The 21,404-nt window shown below is 39.5% G+C and overlaps 1 protein-coding gene across 7 annotated transcripts in view; it reads right to left on the reverse strand.

Moving 5' to 3' along the window:
• Zc4h2 (zinc finger C4H2-type containing) overlaps positions 1-16,234 on the reverse strand; it is a 30,313-nt gene extending 14,079 nt beyond the window's left edge. Inside the window, exons 1-3 of one of the 7 annotated variants that reach the window (XM_039099949.2) lie at positions 15,988-16,224; positions 14,640-14,687; positions 1,212-1,383 (exon numbers count right to left, since the gene is read on the reverse strand). In XM_039099949.2, the coding sequence (XP_038955877.1) occupies positions 1,212-1,367 (156 nt within the window). In that variant the 5' untranslated portion in view covers positions 1,368-1,383; positions 14,640-14,687; positions 15,988-16,224. Of the gene's footprint in view, positions 1-1,211; positions 1,393-14,639; positions 14,688-15,987 lie in introns of all 7 variants that reach the window. The other 6 variants (XM_063280180.1, XM_063280181.1, XM_063280182.1 and 3 more) reach the window with 6 other exon arrangements.
• Positions 16,235-21,404: the final 5,170 nt, after the last annotated feature.

Consider the following 21,404-nt stretch of genomic DNA (forward strand, 5'->3'; position numbering starts at 1 on the left):
TTTCGGACAAGTCTTAGGGAAGACTTGTGTCTTTCAGGCCAGTTACACTTCTTTTCCCTAGATCAATTGTTTTCAAAATGTGGTTGCCACACTTTTACCCCACCACCCTGTCCCCTGCCCTGTCTCACACACACACACACACACACACACACACACACACACACACACACACACACACTGCTGCAGCATTGGCATTGGCATTTAGGAACTAAAAAATTTAAATTCTCAAGCCCTCTTTAAATTCATAACATTTAACTAGAAACTCTGGAGTAAAGCTCAACGTTTTGTGTTCTAATAGGCTCGCTAGCTGGCCCTGGTGCTCTAGTCTCAGATATATTGGTCTGGATTCTCAGCTCCTCTGTTGAAAACACATTATTCATTCTATTGGTTCTATATCATCAGTTAGCTTGCAGCAAAGTTTACAGTCCCCACAGGAGACCCAGAAGCTTATGCAAATACATTAAACCCCAAGGGTGTCTATTACATAAGTCTCATATATATATATATATTTATATACATAATATTTTAAAATATTGTAGACATGACAATATTCTGGAAATTGAGTAGTTCCACAGAAATGAATTTCCCAGGAATAGAAACTAAACTCCATCAAAGGTGAATTTAAAGAAAAAAGATACTGTTATAGGTTCTAAGGACTAGAAAGGACCTAACTGACAGGTAAAAACTTTCCACTTCTTGATAAAAGAATAACCAGTAGAGAAGCCCAGATTCTTCATGAATAATTCCAAAGGAGGGAAGTTTTCAACTCAGAAATTAATTCCCAAATAATCCAAGAGTTTCCAAATGGCAGTGTAAAGAGAGTCCCACTTCAGTAAACGGACAGGGATGATTTGTGTTGGTCTAGTTGGATGTTTTTAAGAATTTTAAGCTATCCCCAAGAGGCAGGAATCTCATCCACCTTTCCTTGGCTACTTCTTAAGTTGATGTCTTCCAGAGTGTGAGCATATGAGATCTGGATGAAGCCTGGAAGGTCAACTAGCCTATTTCATAACACAGGGAGGAAATATGGTACTTAGAAATCAAGGACTTGTCCATTGTTGTTAGCTGACCTCAGAACTCCTGGGAGTTTTCTACATCACAGTGGCTAGATACCTTCTCCTCTGAAATGGCCAAGTCACATGTAAACGGAAAGTAACAAGATTCTCTACTGCCTCATCCTTAATGGGCCCAGACATCTACTAGCCACATACCACATTGATATCAGCATGGATCAGTCGGAGTTCCTCCACATGAGCCATCTTCTCCTGTAGCAGGAGATCCATCTCCTGTTTGTATTCTTTTAGGTGCCTCTCTTCAGACTCCAGAGCCTCGAACTCAGCCTTCAAACGGGCCTTGATCTTTTCCATCTGCAGAGTCTTGTTCCTGAAATTTCTCAAGAGGAGGAAACAGGCCAATAGGAGAATGGAGAGTGGAGGAAGAAAGAAATGGAAAGCAGAATTAGGATTTTCCTTCTGAGTCATTTTTTTAACCCTTCCTCTCACATTCAGAGACAACCAATGCACATGAAATGTGGCAATTATAAGTAATGGGCTAAGTTAAATTTTGTATTTAATTTTAACGAATTTAACATTAAATTTGTGGCTAATTGCTCTTATTCAGCACATCTGGCTAATATAAAAGTTTCCCCTTGTGTTGCTTATGTAGGGAACATTGGCATAATGCTGCAAAAGTAACTAGAAAACCTGCACATTACACACTACACTCCATTACCTTTGAGACAAGTTACCTGGCATATGTAGAATTCTTAATATAGCTGCTGACTTGCCTTACAGGAGAACAATATTTAGTTTTATTGGAAAATTGTTTATTTAGACCCCTTTTTGTTTAGATTTCTATTCTCAACCTCTTCAAGATTACATGCAGAATACCTGGAACTGTCTATTTCTACCCCAATTTTAGAGATGAGAAACTGATATTCAGAGTGGCATCTTATTTTGATTCATGTAGCCAGTGGAGTGAGTATTCTTTTAGGTGCCTCTCTTCAGACTCCAGAGCCTTGAACTCAGCCTTCAAATGGGGGTCATTGATCTTTTCCATCAACAACCTATTTCTGCAGGCAGAGACACATCATGAAAGAATATGTATGTTAAGCTCATACGTGGGGACACATGCTGGTTCTGCCCTTTACTATATTTTGACCCTTGGATAATAATAACAATCAAATTCACATTTAACTATATTTGATAAATATTCAGTAAGTAACTTGTATGTGCACGTGCACACGCGTGCGCGCGCGCGCGCACACACACACACACACACACACACACATCCAATAAGTATTTATTGAATACTTGTCCTTTGTCAGTGAGTACAGAGAGAGAAGTGAAGGCAGTCCAGGTTGTGAGTATGAATGAATAAAGGCCCTAAAGCAGAAGGACACAACACATTAAAGGAAGAACTAAAGACAGATTAGCATTGCTGAACTATCTACTGAAAGAGGGAGAGGGGTCCTAGATGAATCTAGGGATTTTTGGAAGAGTCAACACCCAGCAGATGACATGTTGGGGTGAAGTCCTTCATCCTAAGCTGAAAGGGGACATTTACATTTTTAAATATCAAGTGAGATTTTCGAACTACCTTCCTTCCCTAAGCTTTGACTTACTCAGTCCTAATATGGAAATAACACAGCATACTTCATATGTCATGTGGTAACGATTAAATGCATTAACACACGTCAGTTCCCAAGCTATGTGGCACATGCTGAGTGGTCAACAAATGATAGCATACGTCCCTCTCTGCCCAATAGTTCAGTCATGATTATCCCCTTCACCACAATGATGTCCAGAATTTGTTACAAAGAGCTTACAGCAGGTGGTATATGTATGCTGTAAGGCATTTTACCAGTTACTTAAGTTAAAATAGCTTCATTAGCATATGTCATCTTATAAGTGTAATTTAAATAATGGCCTATTATTAAGCCAGGAAAAGTCTTCCTAGTCTGTAATCAATTAAATAAAGATAGCAACAATGGGCCTTCTCCTAGATACTCTTCCTCCCTTTGAGGCTCATGAAACTGTGGAATGTTCACTGCCAGGCACCCTCAAGCCCACCCACTTGAGGCAGAGGTACGGGTGACCTCCCTGTGTACACAAGCACAGTCCTTCCCAACCCTGGTTGAATTGTGGAAGCTTTTCTGGGATTTTGACCTTCTCTTGACCCTTCTTTCTCCCTTTAGACCCATAAGACCCTGAAGCTGTCACTCTCAGGGACTCTGTAGCCAGCCTATATAGAAGGATGACACAAGTAACCTATGTGCATTCCCTGGCACAGCCCCTCCCAACTCAGTGGGTAGCTACTTGCCAAGGATCATTACTTTCACTACTTTGCCCTTTTCCTCCTTTTAGAACTCACCTGATGACTTTCACCTGGCCCTATTTATCATTTTAGGACTCAACAGGCCCAAGATCACTCCCTGCCAGGGATTCATTACCCCGTCTGTGTGCTGTAGAAACCCAGGTGACATACCTAGGCTTGCTGGCACAACGCCTTCCAGTTCCAGTTGCCTCTATGAATACTTGTTCCAGATCCATATGTCAGGGTTAGACACGCCCATACATCCTATGTTCTAGCCTAGCTGGGTAAGTATGCCTGATCCTATCCTGCCTGAACTTACCTCAGTTAATAGACCTAACTCAGCGCCCACGACCAGGGACTGGCTCCAGGTTGGTGAGACCCACCTGCATTAATTGCCAGCTCATACTGGATGGTGTGCCAAATGTGCTTTGTCCACATCAAACACAAGAAGTCCATGTACCAGTTCTCAGTGCAAAAACACTATGTAAGAACAACTACTTAGGTTAATTCCGAGATACAGAATTTAATAATCATAAACTTCAATGAAGAATGCAAGGAGTTTTTAGAAAAGAGAGACAAACAGCTCAGTGAACTTAAAGAGAATTAACTGAAAAAGAACATAAGGCTGAATAAGATGACAAGGACAATGCAGAATTTGAAAATGCAATTCAATAGAGAAAGACTGAAGAGCACTCAAGATGATATGAAAAGGGAATTTGAAAATTCAACAACATAACTAAGAAACTCGAGGGAAAGCCTTACAAATGGAATCATAACCAAAACAATCATGAGGAATGCTGGAGGGTGATTACCACTCCCGATCTCAATATATCAGTATCAGAGCCAAAACAATAATAATAATTTTCAAAAACTACATGGTACTATCACAAAATAGACATATATACCACTGGTACAAAATGAAGACCTGAACATAAGTACACATAACTACAGCCATAACTACACATAACTAGAGTTGAATTTAGTATTCAACAAAATGCCAAAATGATACACTGAAGCAAATAGAGTATGCTGCCTCAGACTCTGTCAGTTCATATGTGCATCGGTCCTTTCTTGTTTACAAGGCTTTGTTTCCTGGTGGCCTCCATCTCTTCCGGTTCTTACACTCTTTCTGTCCACTGGGTTCCCTGAGTGCTGAGAGGAGGGATTTGATGGAAACATCCTGTTTAGAGCTGAATGCCCCCAAAGTCTCTCACTCTTTGCATGTTTGGCTGTGGGTCCCTGCTTTTGTTCCCATCTACAGTAGGAGGAAGCTTCTCTGATGTTAGATGAGCAGAACACTGATATATGAATATAAAGGAGGTCATTAGGAATTGTTTTACTGTTACATTCCTTTAGAAGGGCAATATTTCATTTTAGCCTGGGTTCCTGGTTGTCTTAAGTTCTTCACCATCTGAGCAGCAATAAGTAGGAGTTCTATCCCTTGGAGTGCGCCGTAAGTCAAGTTGGTTATTGGCTGGTTATTCTGACAAGCTTTGTGCCACTGTCACACTAGAATATATTGCAGGTAGAACAGCATTCTAGATTGGTGGGTTTATATCTAGGTTGGTGTTCATGTTTCTCTGTTGGTAGCATGCAGAATTACTTTTTGTACCATGAACGCTAGCCCATGGGATGAAGGCTCTAGGTAGGAACTACACTCACCTTCTCCATATTCCATGAGTTGTCTAGGCATTGTCTTCAGCAATATGGCCTTGCTGTCAGTTTGTAAAGAATATTCTGTAGCCTCAGCAACAGCCTGGGTTGTTTGTTTGGCAGTTCCCATGGGACCTCTTTGGTCAGCAAATCAACTAAATATAACTAATTCCCGGTACTGGAAGCTTTATGTAGTGACAAGAAACATCTAGTTGGGGCTCTGAGACCCCTGTTGTTTGGTAATTTCATTTAGATTGACCACAGCAACTCTCGTAAAAGGATGCATTTAATTGGGAGATTGCTTACAGTTTCAGAAAGTTAGTCCATTATTATGATGGTAAAAAAACAGACAGGCACTGGAGGAGTAGCTTAGAGTTTCAAATCCAGATCAACTGGCATCAGGGAAAGAGAGGTGGGGGAGGGAGACAGGGAGACAGGGGAGGGGGAGGGGGAGAGAGAGAGAGAGAGAGAGAGAGAGAGAGAGAGAGAGAGAGAGAGACCAAGAAGGAGACAGAGACTAAGACTAGACCTGGATTGAGTTTTTGAAACCTGAAACCCACCCCCAGTGACACACCTCCTCCAACAAGGTCACACTTCATAATCCTTCACTAAAGTCTCTACCAACTAGGGACCAGACATTCAAATATATGATGAGTCCATGGGAACCACTCTCATGCAAATAACCATATCAGGAAAGTAAAAGGCAAATATTGCAAATTGGAAGCAATAGAGAGTACAAAAGCAGGATACAAGGGATCTGAAGGGGAAAGCAGAAAAACGGGGAGGAAGAGAGAGGAAAAAAGAAGAGTCAGTGAAATAACAATAAGGATTTTAAAAATGTCATAAAAATCATATTACTATTTATATAAAATACCTATAATGCAGATAAATCTGTATAAATAAATACATAAATACTTTAAATGAAATTTTCCCATCTGGGCTGACAATGCTACCCCCAAAACCATAGACTAATAAAAACCCCATACCAAGGATGATAAACCCTCTTTAGAGTTGTTGATCAAGGTTTTCCAAGAGATTCCCAAAACATGAGAGGCTATTTCTGTTGCCCTTAGTTACCACACACACACACCAGAGGTAGAAGGTAGCTCCTTAATGCTTAAGACACAATAAAAGTTGGGCACTTGACCTAGGGGATCCAAGCTGAATATGACCTGAAAGCCTCCTCCCTTGATGACTAGTTTTCATGGTTCCAAAGGAGGGAACACCAACAGTCCTACCCAGCTATAATGCTTATGAATCACAACAATCAGCACGACACAATAACCCTAAGGTTGCAATAGTGGTATGCACAACTTAGTAATAACCAATATCTCTCTAATTGGACTTAGGAGCCATTCAACAAGAGGGAAAACATGCCTCTTGTTTCTTGTGATACTGGAAATATTGAACTAGTCCATGCTAGTGAAGCCATGGTTATTGGAGCAGCATAATCCTTAACTATATTCTAAATAGTTATCCTTATACACATAAGTGCAGTTGTCACCATTCATCAAGGAACTTTCTTTTTACAACAGACAAAGCATTTACAGAAAATCACAACTGATGAAAATTCAAGATGTGGAGCCCAGTCCTATCTACAATACAATTCCTGCACTGAAGGCTCAGGGATCATTGCAGATAATTTGGGGGAGAAGGTGGCAAGAACCAAAGGAATAGGACTGTCAAATTGTGTCTTCTAGAAATGTTAAAGGAGCTATAAACACAAAGTTGTTGCAGGATATTTGATCACACTGTGAACTCCGAGATTGTGTTGTTTCCTGGAAAATCCTGTTTCTAGTTGTGGTGTGGCTCACTTTAGCACAAGCTAGATTTGGGGAAGACAGAATGAACTAGAGAATGAGAGGGAGCCAGATGAGAACAGATTGTCAGAAACAGTATGAGCCCAAGCAGACTCAGTCAGAAGCTGAGAGAAGCCAGATTGAATAAGTCAGCTTTAAGAGGAGTTTGTGCAAGAACAGCTGGATTGAACCAGCCAACCAGAGCTCAGAAAGAACAAGAAAAGGTGAATCTAATCAGGTAAGTCTCAGAGGCTGAAAACATCCTAGACCTAGATAAGATTGTACAGAGGCTAGAAGCTTCCAGGACTAGGCCTAGGTTAGCAGACAGAGACAGTAAGCCCTAGAAATGACAATTACATTAGGAGAATAAAAGTTACTCTCACATGAAGTCTCACAAACATGGCTGCAGAAACATGACCTGAACAAGGAGGACACCAATAGACATGCAACATAAATGGGGGAAAGCTCACAATTCCTTAACCCTAGACAACGAACTATAGGCAGTGAAGAGACGCTGAGAAGGGGAGAAATGATGCTCCTCAAGGAAGAGCTCCCCAATGGATTATCCAATAGCAAATAAGCATCCTGGAATCAGATACGTAAAAGTAACATACAGACTGAAAAAGTTCTAGTTATATGCTTAGAAATAAATAAATGTGTTCATATATTTATATATGTATTATATATTTATAAACATACATTTGTATATAAAATGTAACAATTAAAGAAAATGGGCCCTGAATTTGAATGAGAGCAAGGGCAGGATACATGAGAGGGGTTAGGGGAAGGTTAGGGAAGGGGGAGATAATGTAATTATATTATAATCTCAAAAAATACATGACAAGAAGATACTTCATTTTAATCAAGGGAACAATTAATCAAAAACACATATGTAGCAAACTATTGTGTAGACAGTTTCATAAAAAGATGAGTACTGTACTTGGAAACAAAGATTAACTGCAACTCAGGAATAGTAGATAACTTATCTACTATTTCCTCATTCCCTCCAATAGACAGAACATAAGACAAAATATAAACACACACACACCAGAATTCAGTGACATCATGCATCAAATAGGCCTAATAGTCTGCTATGGAATATTCTATACAAATGCCAAAAAATATACACTTTATTCAACAACCCATGGAAGCTTCCCCAAAATAGACCACATACTGGGAAACAAAACAGATCTTAAAGAATAAAGGAAAAATAAATAACTCCGTAAAGCCTATGACTACAATGCACTAAAGCTCGAATTCAACAGCAAAATACCAGTAATATTTACACAACCTCATGTATATTAAATAGCACTTTACTGAATGACCAACAGGATGAAGAAGAAATCAGGAAAGAATTTTAATTTCCAGGAATTAAAACAAAATGAAAACACAACACAAATGACATGGCAGGAACTTGTGTTGTTAGAAAGAAATGTTAAGAAACATATTGCTTAACTTAGTGATAGAGTGCTTGCCTAATATATATGAGCCCCAGGGTTCTATTTCTAGCACTATAAAATGTGTTATTTTATAACAGCTTTGATTAATTTTAATAGGTATCATACTTGTAGAGTCTACTGCATTCTGGCAACTGCTCTAGAAACTTTATATGCTATCAAATGCCATGCTCACAGCACCCTCACACATATGTTGAGTTTCATTTTTAAAGAAAAACTTTTGAGACAAGTAAGTAAAATGAGTTGCTCAGGTCATATACACAGGAAGTAGAAAAGGTAGTACCTAGGAACCCAGGCATCTTCCCCGTGTAAGGTCACAGAACATGAGCCAGCACAGTGAGTTCTGGTCCTGGCTGAGTCACCAGTTTTCAAGGTGAAATAAGGCATATCCTGAGACTTTTTGGAATTTTGACTATTCTATATGAAAAGAGTCAGTATAGCTTATACAGAGGAACTAGAGGATTACATGAGATGTCTTTGGACTAGTTGACCCTACAGTTGAGGAAACCATCCAAGTCCTTATAGGAATCTCCTAAAGAGATCCTCCCAAAAGACTAAAGGACAGCTGGTAAGGCCAGTGCATGCTAGAAAAGCAGCAGGGTAGTACTCCCTTGAGGAATTCATGCAGTATCAAGAAAAACAACCTTACACAAAACTTTTAAAATTAGATTCATCATCTTCTTAACTATACCTTCTTCAGTTATAGATCCAGAAAGAAGAAATGTTTACCAGGAAAAGAAAGAAAAGAAAGAAAGAAGGAAAGAAAGAAAGAAAGAAAGAAAGAAAGAAAGAAAGAAAGAAAGAGGGAGGGGGAGGGAGGGAGGGAGGGAGGAAGGAGAGCATTTGTCAGGGATTCAGGGATATGGGTTATCCATCGTTTGCAGAAACTTTGTGGGTTCTGCTGTGACAATCTTCATACCAACTCAAAACCAGTGCTCACTCAAAAAGCAGGGTAGGACATCTAGAACCTATGGATGTAAGGACGGGTTAATCAAGTGAATAGAAACTGGTCAGTGGGAATAACAGACGCAGATCATATATTAATGCTACAATGTACAGCACTGATATTCTCTCCCTGCTTGCTCTGTCTCTCTCTGTGCGTGACTCTGTCTTTCTTTTCCTCTTTCTCTTTCCCACCCTCTCTTATTACCCTTCAACTACTAAGAGAAAAGCAAAATAATTTAGATAAAATTTAAAGACTGTTGAAGCTCGATACCAAATTACAGCTCCTTTCTATTCTTTGTTCTGGGGTCACCACTGTTAGGCTTGATTTTAAGTCTCAGAGGCCCAAGCTGTGCCGGACTTGGTCTTTTCTGAACCTTGAGGCTGAAACAGCTATCAAATTGAGTATTGAGATTGCTGGAACACTAGCTGAAGGGTAGTAAGAGAGAGGGTTGGAAAGAAGAAGAGAAAGGCAGACTCACAGAGAAACAGAGGGCAAGCAAGCAGAGAGAGAACTTGGCCTGCTGTCTAGTGCCACCTCTGGACTGTTGGTCTCATGGGCTGTAAGAAAGCAGTTTGAGTAGTCCAAGAGAGAAATACAGTAAACAGCACGCCTCCATGGTCTCCCCAGTTTCTGCCCCCTAGGTTCCTGCCCTGTTTGAGGTCCTGCCCTGACTTACATCAGTGGTGGACTGTTACGTGTAAGTGTAGGCAAAAATCAACCCTTTCCCACATTGCTTTTGGTCATGGTGTTTTATCACAGCAAGAGTAACCCTAATTAAGACATAACACATGTAAAACCAAAGTTGTATCATAAAGCAGGCTATCTTCAACGCCATAATAGATCCCCTATGTACCTTAGGCAGATGGATTCCTTTGATCTGGAGCACTAGAGAAAGTTTAGAATAAAGTGTAGCATTTCATTTAGGCCTTCCTTGAAAAAAAAATGAACAGAATTTACAGGCCCGGAATGAGAAAAGATCAGTCTACCATGAAAGAGCTATCTAGCAGGCAAAATATTAGAGAATGGAAATGTATGGACTAGAAATGAATGTCTATATTGCTAACGGATAGAATGGAAGTAAGGAGCAGTCATAGGGAAGATGGGAATGGTGAACCTGGATGTGGCAATATACTGCAATTATGAATGTCATAGTATCAACGATAGGTAAATGTATGTCCAACAAATAGATAGCATAAAATTATTGTTTCTTAGGAAACAATGAATTTCACTTCAAGGCCGAACACACACACACACACACACACACACACACACACACACACACACACACACACAGCAGAGGGGAAGGGAGAGAGAGAGGGAGAGGAAGAGGGAGAGAGAGAGAGAGAGAGAGAGAGAGAATAAACAAAAAACAATGCTTTCCCAAAGGTATGCCTACCACCTATTAAGCCTATGAATATTGGTAATTTATCTTTTAAATAAAAATAAAAATACTATTAGCAACTGATTAAAGCTATACGCAAGCCAAGCCACTAGTGGACAATAGCCTGTGATTTCAAATTACTGCTGTCTAAAAAGGTAAATGTCTGGGGTGTTTAAGGGAAAAGGATCATGCATATTTTAGGGAGGTTGGTCTCATAGCAACATGCATTGAATTAAAGGCTGAGGAAAGACTAGAGATGGGGAAATAATTCTGTAGGTCGAAATGAACACAAATATTCAGGGTAATGATGATGAAGGCCTAAAATGAGCAGTAAGTGCGGAGGTGGAGAATAGGAGAGGAATTTGAGTGAAATGTTGAAGGCAGAAATAAAAAGTCTATGCTGACTTTCACATTTCAGTCTGAGGCAACTATAACAGGAATGACACCATTAAAATGAGTTTTCAAGAGAGTTGCTCAATAGCAGTGGGGAGCCATGAAGTCATAAAGAGTTGGTCAAGATTAGCTTAATTGTAGAACATCCAGATGTGCAAGGTCAGTAGACGGTGGTATATGTACATAGGGTGCTGAAGTTTGGAAAGGGATGCTATGTAGAGGCTAAATGTTTGGGAGATGATATATGGAGCCATTGATCTATGGAGTGGACATGGTGAGAAAATGAGGAGGAGTTTTCAGCACAGAAAATTTCTTAACAGCAGCACATGCTTTTTCTAAAGTGAGGCTTTCTTTCTACAAAGAAAGCTCTCTCTCTCTCTCTCTCTCTCTCTCTCTCTCTCTCTCTCTCTGTGTGTGTGTGTGTGTGTGTGTGTGTGTGTGTGTGTGTGTGTGTGTGTGTGTGTTAGTTTGGCTTCATTAGGGAAAAATGCCACTATTGTTGCTTCTACAGTCCAAGAACATTAACACTTTAGTAAGATGCATTGTTCTTTTAATAGGACTTTTAAAATAATGCTAATCATAATTTAGAACAGTTGTAAACTGTGACGAATGGAGTGCTAGTTGGGTTATCAGCATTTATAAGGACACATGATGATACTGCGTGCATGTACCACGTGAATGGAGGCTATATAAGCATCCATAGGTGGCCTAATCTCTCCCAATCTGTACCCTTAGGTACAAAATATAGATAATTCTTTCCACTGGAAAGATGAATGACTAAATGACTAAATGAATCAAGAACTTTTAAATTACTATGTTCTTAACAAATGCTAGTTCCTTTCTCCACCTCCTTTTCCAACTTTGCTGGTTCCGTCCTTGTAGCCCCCATACAGAGTTACCTATAGAAATTCAGACATCAAGCATATATTGATAGGATTTTCTCAATTTCAAATGAATAAACTAAGTGAATTAATGTCTGCATTCTAGAAATTCATTGTATAAAACTCTTTTTAGTTGCACTTTTACCTAATGAAGCCAAACTAACACACACACACACACGCACGCACACACACACACACACACACACACACACGCACATACACATGAGGCACAGACATACATGTAGGCAAAACACCAATATACATAAAACAAAATACTTTTAAATTATTTATATGTGTACACTGTGTAAGTTCAGTGTGTTGTAGACATGTAGATGTCTAAGAAGGCCAGACAGGAACATTAGATCTGGAGTTAGAAGTAGTTGTGAGCTACAAACGAATCCAGGTCCTCTGAAAGAAAAATTAGCACTTTTAACCACTAAGACGTCTCTCCAGCCTTACATTATCTATAACAGAATTATTTAAATGTAGAAACTACATCTGTCTTTTAAAATTTGTATATCCTGTTTATTTTCTGCTTGGGGATTTGTTTGCTTGCTTGAGGTTTTTGTTGATGGTGGTGGTTAGTTGGGTGAGTGGGTTGTATTTTTTAACCTGCCTTTCTTAGATAAACTAAATGTGTTTTAGGATTTCATTTTTTTGTTTATTTTTTATAACTTTAAGTACATCTCTTTGTATATTATTAGTGTTTACTTTAATAATTCCTTATATATACAAAATTTATCAGTATCTCCTAACATCATACTACCAACTTTAGTGAAATATATTATCTGTTTTATTTCTTTTTATATTCCCCTACACATAAACTATTATAAATATTCCTGTACATACACTTAGACTATGTTATAATTATGTTAGAAAGTTTCCTTCAAGAGGTCTGATCGGGAAGAACAAGAGAACTGAGGATAGGGAGCAAGGGAGTGTAAGTGAGGTCCACATGTTCAAAGTACATTATATACATATGTGGGATGTCACTGTACGCTTTTAATACATTAATATATGAAAATAAAAAATAAACAAAAATTCCTTCAAACACCAAACATAGTTAACAAAATTCAAAAGAAAAAGTAAAGTCATTTCTATCATGTTTTTGCTTGGTACTTCTGTGCTTCCTGGTGTTGCGAAGTTGTTTTTGTTCTATTTTAAATATTTTTGTCATCCTTCCAAACTAGCTCTGCCGATAATGATTACATCATTTAAGAATGTCTTCCATCGCGAAATATAATATTTATCACTGCACACAAGATTGTACATTGGCAGCAGTTCTGTTCCTTTAGTACTTGAACATGTTGTACCTCTTTCTACTAAGTCCTTGATATATTTTCTGTTAAGGAAACATCATACTAATATATATATATATATATATATATATATATATATGAATGCTACTTGTCAGCTGCTTTCCTTTAAAGATATTTTTCTTTTCCCTACTTTTCCTGAAGTCTGATTATAATATGCATTGGGGTAGATTTAGTTGAATATATTACTGTCTGATTAGCTTCTTGAATCTGGAAGTTGTTTTTCTTGAGTAAGTAACAATATCAGTCCTTTTTCCCCCAACTATTTATTCCTCCTATCCTGTTTCTCCTCTTCCGTGACAAATTTTAAACTTTAGTAATAATCTCACAGTGATTTCTCTTGCTGAAGTATTAAGCTGATTCATTTTTTTCTGTCTTTGTTGCCTTACGGTTGAACCTATCTGTTGAATTTTTAGGTTGTTTTAAAGATCCCTTTGGCATCTCTTTTTGTTTTTCTTGCAGTTGGTACTTGTCTATTGGCTGTGATTTTGTATCTTTTTTAACTTAAGAGAGAGTTTATTTGGATTTATGGTTTCAGAAGAAAAAGTCCATAACAACAGGAGAGATATGGCAGCAGGCAGCAAGAACAGGAAGGTAAGAAGCATCTTCAACCTCAAACAGGAAGCAGAGAGAGCAATTGATAATGTCCACTCCCTGAACCTGCCACTCCAGCAAAGCACTTCCTCTAGCAATGTTATACTATCTCTCCAAACAGCACCACTCACTGGAAACCAAGAATCAAATACCTCAGTCTATTGGGAACCTCCTCATTGAAACCAACACATTGTAATTCCTGGATCTCATAAATTCATGACAATAATATAGTACAAATTGGCATTTACTCCAATTCCTAAAGTCCTTAACATTTCCAACACTGTTTAAAAGTCCAAAGTTTCTCTGCATTGTGATTTTTGTATGCTCCCAGGTAATGTACTTGCATGCAGAGACATTTTCAGGATGTATATTTTAAAACTCATGTTAGATTATTCTGAATCTGTGGTTTATCAATATTGATATCTGTGCATTTTTTTATTCACATAGTTATTGGTACAGTGAGAATTTTTTCAATAAAAATTAGATATCCTGTATCTTACTTAAATTTTTTATCTTATTAGGCCTTCTGATACTCTTAGCAGAAATCTAGTTTTTACACTGGATCTTTCTTGACAACCAAGTGGTATGCCCATGTTATTGGAGTGGACTTCAGCCTTCTCTCTAAATCTCTCCATCTACTAGTTGAGAAAAGAAGTCACGGCTCCTGACTTGCTCTTCACTGAAAGGTATCCATTTTCACTGGGGATTAATGACCTTGATCCCAATAGTCCATTTCTGAGGATAAGATAAACTTATTTTAAAGTCCATGAAGAGAAGACTGAAGTTAGAGATTTTCTATTCAAAGGCCTAAGCTTTTCATTAGCTTCCCCCTTAGCATTCTCCTGTACCCAAGATTCTCTTTTCCTATCTCCTGATGTATTTGTAGAAAAAGACAGCAGCAGACCTTCAATGGGAAACAGCAGAACAGAGCCTTTGTAGGCAGACTCGATTCCTGTCAAAATAGAACATTGTTAAGCTTCATGAATATAAGAACTCACTCAAATTCTCTGAACCCCCATTTTCCCCTCACGACAAAGGTCAGAGGGCACTTGCGAAAATGGGTTGAAATGGGGGGGGCATAACAGGGGGTCAATAAAGGATAATTTCCTTACTTTGCAAAAGGAAAAAAAAACACACACAATCCCTCCAAGAGAAAGAATAAACCAAGATTCTTCACTACGGTCACCATGTATAGATCCCACAGAGATACCACAGAGGTTAAATTAAATCTCTTGTCAAATTTATCAGGGTTAAGAATTACATGGCCTAAATTCTCAGAAAAGTTACACTCTATGTCCCTTTTTCTTTTCTTTTTCTCCATATGTCTGAAAACCACTACAGTTTCAGGGAGTTAGGCAGAGCTGGGGAAGTTAACATAGTCAGCATTTGAGTTACTATTGTTTCCTTGGCAGGACTAACATGTCAATATCAGAGCTGGCTTGCTGAGTAACTTATTGGAGGTGTGACAAGTCCCAGTTTGCCAGACCTCCAGCTCTTGTTCACATCCTAATAGTTCACAACTTTCTTCCAACCCCAGGATAGGAAAAAAGTGGTGAAAGAGTTACAGGAAAACAACAGCCCACTCCCCAGGTTCATCAGCATCCCCAGACCACAGCCACAGCGAAGTTGCAAACTGAATGGACTGGCTAGTTAAACTTGGCTTTCAAAGGCTTTTTCAAGCTCTGGGTCATGAAGGTGAAGGAAAACTCATTTTCAACTTTTATAAAGCAAGAAACCAAAATTGACTTGTTCTAAACAAAAAGAATACTAAAAAGAATACACTTAGTTGTCGCGACCTGGTGTCTCCCTCTATCTCTATGCTACCTCAGCTATATCTGTAAAGACATCGCCATCTCCCCTTCTTCCTTCTACACTCTGCCTGGCACACCACACACACACACACACACACACACACACACACACACACACACACACACACACACACACACACCACACCACACCACACCACACCACACCACACACACACTTCCACCAACTACCTCCTCTAGACTTGATTTCATTTTACCCCAGCCTCCTGATTTTTCACCTTATCCCTAAGTCTGTGATGAATGGGCCCCTTCCCGCTCCCGATTCCCTTTGCAAGTAGCCCAACAATAGATAGTTTGCACCAAAACAAAACAAAACAAAACAAACAAACAAAAAACAGTTCTCCTTGCTCCTAGGGATGCCCGGGAAGGGAGGGGTGATCGAGAAGAGTGGAAGGATGCTGCATTAAGCAGTGACGGGCTTACCTGATCTCTTTAATGCTTTCCAATTTGCACATGATTTCTTGTTCATCTGCCATGCTTTTCACTCTCAATTTCACGTCCAGAGAATCGTAAAAAAAAAAAAAGCACCAGCCAAGGGATACAATAGATACAATACAGCCACCTCCTACTGGTTTGTGGCTTTGAGCCTGGATGGTAGGGGCTTAGAGAAGGCCTGGGAGCTGTAGTTCGCAGTTCCGGGGCCAGCCAGGCAGCTCGGGTGCCTCTAGAACTACAACTCCCAGAAGGCCAAGCAAAACATTCCTGTTCCAGTTCCTGTAGCGGCACTTTAAATCAATATGTCACTGATAATTATGTCAAAGATTATAAGCAAAGGAATGAAGATATCTGTCCTACCAATGTGCGGCAAAATGGGGAAATTTTTCTCGAAAGAAGCTAGGAAGTTGAGAAACATACCTTTTATCATGAGACTCGGACTCGGGCCTCACGCCTACCCCCACCCCACCCCCTCAACAAATTAAGGAATCATTTATTACAGAATGCCTTGGGCTGGAGTGAAACTGTAGGTAATTTAGCTTCCAAGATGTCAAGTGCTCTAGATGCTACCTAAGGATTTGTAGCTTTGACATTGAAATGTAAATAGACTAGAACCGAAATCAGGGGCGGGGGGTGGGGTGGGCGGTGAACAAGAGAAAGGGGACTCTTCACAGGAAAACTGGCTTGCAGGGAGGACCTCTGGACCTCTTTCCTTCTGGTTCCTCATCCACTGAACTATTACTGAGCTTGTACTTTGCCAGTCGATGAAAGGTTTACTGAGGGAGGCACTGAAGAGGCAAAGAAAATAAAAGCAAGTTCTTGCCTTTGTGAAGGAGAGAGTGAAATATATTGCACACACAGTGTAGTGTGAACTGTGACAATGCAGAGGTAATAAGCGAAACCTGAACATAGAAGGTGTAAATATGTTTTTAAAACTAAGAGTTCTCCAGAGAAGCGTGAGATTTCACGGAAGCAATAGCCTGCATAGAGAATGAAAAGGGGAAATGGTTCAGAGCGCCTGAAGAATAGGGTTCCTAAAGTGGTATATTCGAAAGAGAAATAGAAGGTGTGTCTAGAAAAGCTAGATTGTGAACACATTTTTAATGCTTTCTTTGGCCATTTTATAGGTGTTATACAGTGTGTTTTGATAAAATTCACTCCCAGGTTGCTACTCTCCAACCCCTCCCAGAACTACCTCCCTCCTAAATTCATGCATTCTTTTTTAAATCACTTTATGGTGCTACCAGTGCATGCACGGGTGTAGGGCCATCTACTGGAGCATGGACAGCATGTATGAAGTCAGTATCCTTAAAGAAAACTGACGCTCCTTCCTCAGCAGCTAGATTTTGAAATACCTTGGAGTGTCAGATTAGAGTTGGAATTAATTTTATAGGCACACATTTATTCAGTATGCATTTGTGCTCGCTGTATGCCAAATGATGTGCAATTATATATAGAGTATATATCAATTTTTGGTGCTTGAAATTCTACCCAGAACCTTATACATTCTTAGCATGTACTCCACTACTAAGCTACATCCCTAACTTCCAAATTAAAATATTTTAAACGCACAGGAACAATAAAATTAGGGTGATATAAGGAGGTGACAATGAAAGGAAAGTTTAGAATAAAAGGAAATGAGAGCTAGTAAGAGGGCATTAGTTATTCAAAGAAGATAGATTGGCTTGGAAGCCAGGCTTCAGAAAAAGGGAATGTCATTGATAAGTTAACAAGATTCACCTCCACTCTGTCACTCTCAGTTGCTTGTTGAAGCCCCCTAATCTTTGAGATCCCCAGAGCTATACCAAGCTGCAATTCATGGATTTCATAGAGAGATGGATTTCAGGAAGCAGAATTGGAGATTTCACAAAAGATATTGTGGTGGTTTGAATAGGAATGGCCACCATATGGCTCATACATTTGAATGCTCAGTCATTATGGAGTGGCATTGTGCTCAAGTCAGACGTAGTGTCTTTCTCTTCTTGCTGCCTGTGAATCCAGATGTAGAACTCTCAGCTACTACTTCAGGCACCATCTGCCTGCATGCCACCATGCTTTCTGCCATGCAGATAATGAAATTTGAAACTGTAAGTAAGCCCCAATTAAATGATTTCCTTTATAAGAATTGTCATGGTCATGATGTCTCTTCACAGCAATAGAACACTGACTAAGACAGATATTAAGGGGGAAAGGTCCTCAAAAAGAGACCTAGAGCACACATGAAAATATGAATATGAGATTCTCTAAAAGAAAGTAAAATAAAATGAGTTGTCTCCAAATATACATATACACTCCTTAAGAGAGTCACAAATATTTGTTTTAGCATTAGCCATAAAACCATTTTGGTGACTCTCAGATAACATAACAAAATGTTAAGAAACCTTTTGTTTTCTCAGTTTTCCATAAGTGAGATAAGTGAAGTGGCTACTTCACTTGGGTGGAACTGATAATCTGATAAAGTAATAAGATCCATTGTGGTTTGGCACAATAGGTGTTCAGTACATGTCAATTACCTATAAATGGGATTCCTGATGACATTCCTGGAAAAGTTGCAAGTTTGTAGGTGTTAAGGGAGAATACCCTTAAACAGATGCTAATTGTGCTGTAATTATTGGTTCTATATTGGTGATGGACTTCAAGTAGACTCCGTGGTGAGTCTTCTAGTGAAGGGTGTGAATATAGGTGGGAAGAATGGTGAGGATTTGAGGGAGTGGAAACTGATCAGAATATATTGTATAAAAAATACTTTTAATAAAAAATGTGGAAATTAAATTCAAATATGCTCCTGGATGGACATGAAGTACTTTTCAATATGAGGTAGTATTATCTGGGGGAGAAGTGATTTTTGTATATGGAGATATGTAGAAGTAGTTCAAGAATGAAGTTTGAAGGACGTTTTCTATTTTTGCTTATTTGTTTGTCAATTTTGCCATGCCAGCAATGGAACTCAGTGTTTCTGTGTAATAGACAAGTGTTCTTCCAAAGAAGTACATAGTGGTTTTGAAATAAACGTATCCATCCTTTAAAAAAAATGTTGACATGAACCTGCGAGAGCAGGACCTAAAAATTAGACAAAGTCTCATGCAATAGCTAACTTTATTCGGGGCATCGACAATTTATATTCTGAGGGTTAAGCAAGTCATAAGCATAATTCACCAGAGTTTAGGCTGTATATGGTCATAAAACCAACCCATACTTGCAAACAGTTTTGAATAACAAAAGTAAGATAATTGATAATTTGAAGCAAAACTCACTATTTACTGCACCTAGGAGAGGCACAAAAACACATGGGAAAGCCAATTCTCCTCACACAGCTTCATTTATAGACTGTGTTTTGACAATCAGTTTTAAAATGTTCCCTACAATTTTAATCACATTCTATACCTTCTCCTAATTCCTCCAAGATGCTTACCACCTCAATATCCATCCAACTTGAATGTTCCTTTTCTTTCAGAAAAAATCAAGTAAAATCTTAAGAAGGGAAAAGAATGCCAAACTAAAGCAAACAAAGGAATACAGAAAGTATAGCAGCTGTTTTGTGTTGGCCAATGACTGTTGAACATGGGACGTACCCTGGAATGTGGTTGATATCACTCCATAGGTATAAATTGCAAACAGCTTCTTCTTTTTTTTTCAGAGCTGAGGACTGAACCAGGGCCTTGTGCTTGCTAGGCAAGTGCTCTACCACTGAGCTAAGTCCCCAACCCCGCAAACAGCTTCTTAAGGGAGGAATTTTGTGCCCCTATTCCTTTCAATGTGCTAGGAAGTTTTTCTGACTTGAACTTCTTTAGGTCTTGTGCATACAGTCTCTGTGAGTTTAAATGCACACCATCCCTGTTGTATCTGGAAGATGCTATTTTCCTGCAGTCATCTATCGCCTCTGGCTCTGACATTCTTGAAGAGAGGCACTTGATAAAGACATCTTAGTCTTTATCTAGCATCTGAGTGCTCCAAAATTTCTCACTTTCTTCACCATCCAGTTGTAGAGATCTCTGTGTTAATTCAATCTACTACAATAGGAACCTTCTCTGATGAGGGCTGAGTGAAGTACTGATCTATGGCCAGAGCAGTGAAGAGTCATTTTATTGTCCTGTTCCTTTAGCAGAGTGAAAGTAGTATGTTTTTATACTACTAGGGCCCATGAACTATCTAATCTCAAGTTCTTAAACATATTAGCAGTCTCAGGTATGAATTCTAATCCATGGAGTGGCCCTTAAATACAGTAGAAAAGTGGTTGGTGAATACCATAATATTTGAAAAATTATTATATAAGTACATCTTGCAGCTATGTTGCTATTATGAGTCACAAGTTTTGCAACTGAGTAATACTGATGATTACATGTCTGATCTGGTAGTGTGCATAGTGTCTTTGAGCACCGTGTACACTAGACATTAGAGAGGAAGATTCTTTTTTTGGGGGGGGGGTCTCTAGTAATTTTATTGTAACAGAGAAAACCAGGTATGTCTACATGAAGAGCAGATGGTGGTTATCTTTCCTAAGGGGTTAGTCTGAGCTGGGCTGGTAGAACACAAACCTCAGAATATCTCCTTCGGATCCTACCTTGAACATCTGACTCATGTGAAGACGGGCTGTGCAGCCAGGATGAATGAAGACTTCCAGCTGGGCAGAGGCCCCACCCCAGTAGGAGCCAATCAGTCACTGAAGAGGTCACTGAAATCAAGGGCAGGGTCCCACTCTCCACGGCTCTTTGCTGAGAGAGAAGGCTATGGCATGAGCAGAAAAACTATGTTCTTTATTCTTAGATAACTCCTGATAGGCTGAGGGTGATGGTTAACCGAGCAGTACAATGGGATGAAACTCTAGGCTATAAACAGCAATGACAAGAAGAGGCAGGTGGACAAGACATTACATCTTCTACTGTCCCTGTTGACGTGGCAGCAGACCTGTTGGTTTTTGTAAAGCATAATTTCCATAATGTGGTCTGCTGGCACAGTTGCTCCACACCACGAAGACACTTGACAACTGTTAATGACAGAACTAGTTATTTTTCTTCTACAGCCTCTAATATGAGAGGCTCTACCAGGGTCCACAGGGGAACCCCTGACACCATCTGAGGCTTCAGGTAAAGCTTCTGACCTATTCCGATGCTGTGGCTGACAGGATTTTGGTGCTGTGATTTTCTTGCATGTGTGAACTTTCAGGAAAGCTGGAGGCAAAAGGATGAGGGTGAGTTTGGTTTAGAGCCAACCAAGTTCCAGATACCAGCTGTAGGAGCCTCTGCCCTATCTGTTTTCCGAGGAACCTGTTCAATCACCAAGCGTTATGCACCGTGGTTGAAAACAGGATCTACTCACCCACCATCCACCCTCCCTCACCCTGCACCTGACTCTCACAAGAGCAAAGCCTGAAGGGAAAGTGGTCTCTGTTTCCTTGCACCTGGTGA

This window comes from Rattus norvegicus, chromosome X, assembly GCF_036323735.1.
Source record: "Rattus norvegicus strain BN/NHsdMcwi chromosome X, GRCr8, whole genome shotgun sequence".
Taxonomy (NCBI): domain Eukaryota; kingdom Metazoa; phylum Chordata; class Mammalia; order Rodentia; family Muridae; genus Rattus; species Rattus norvegicus.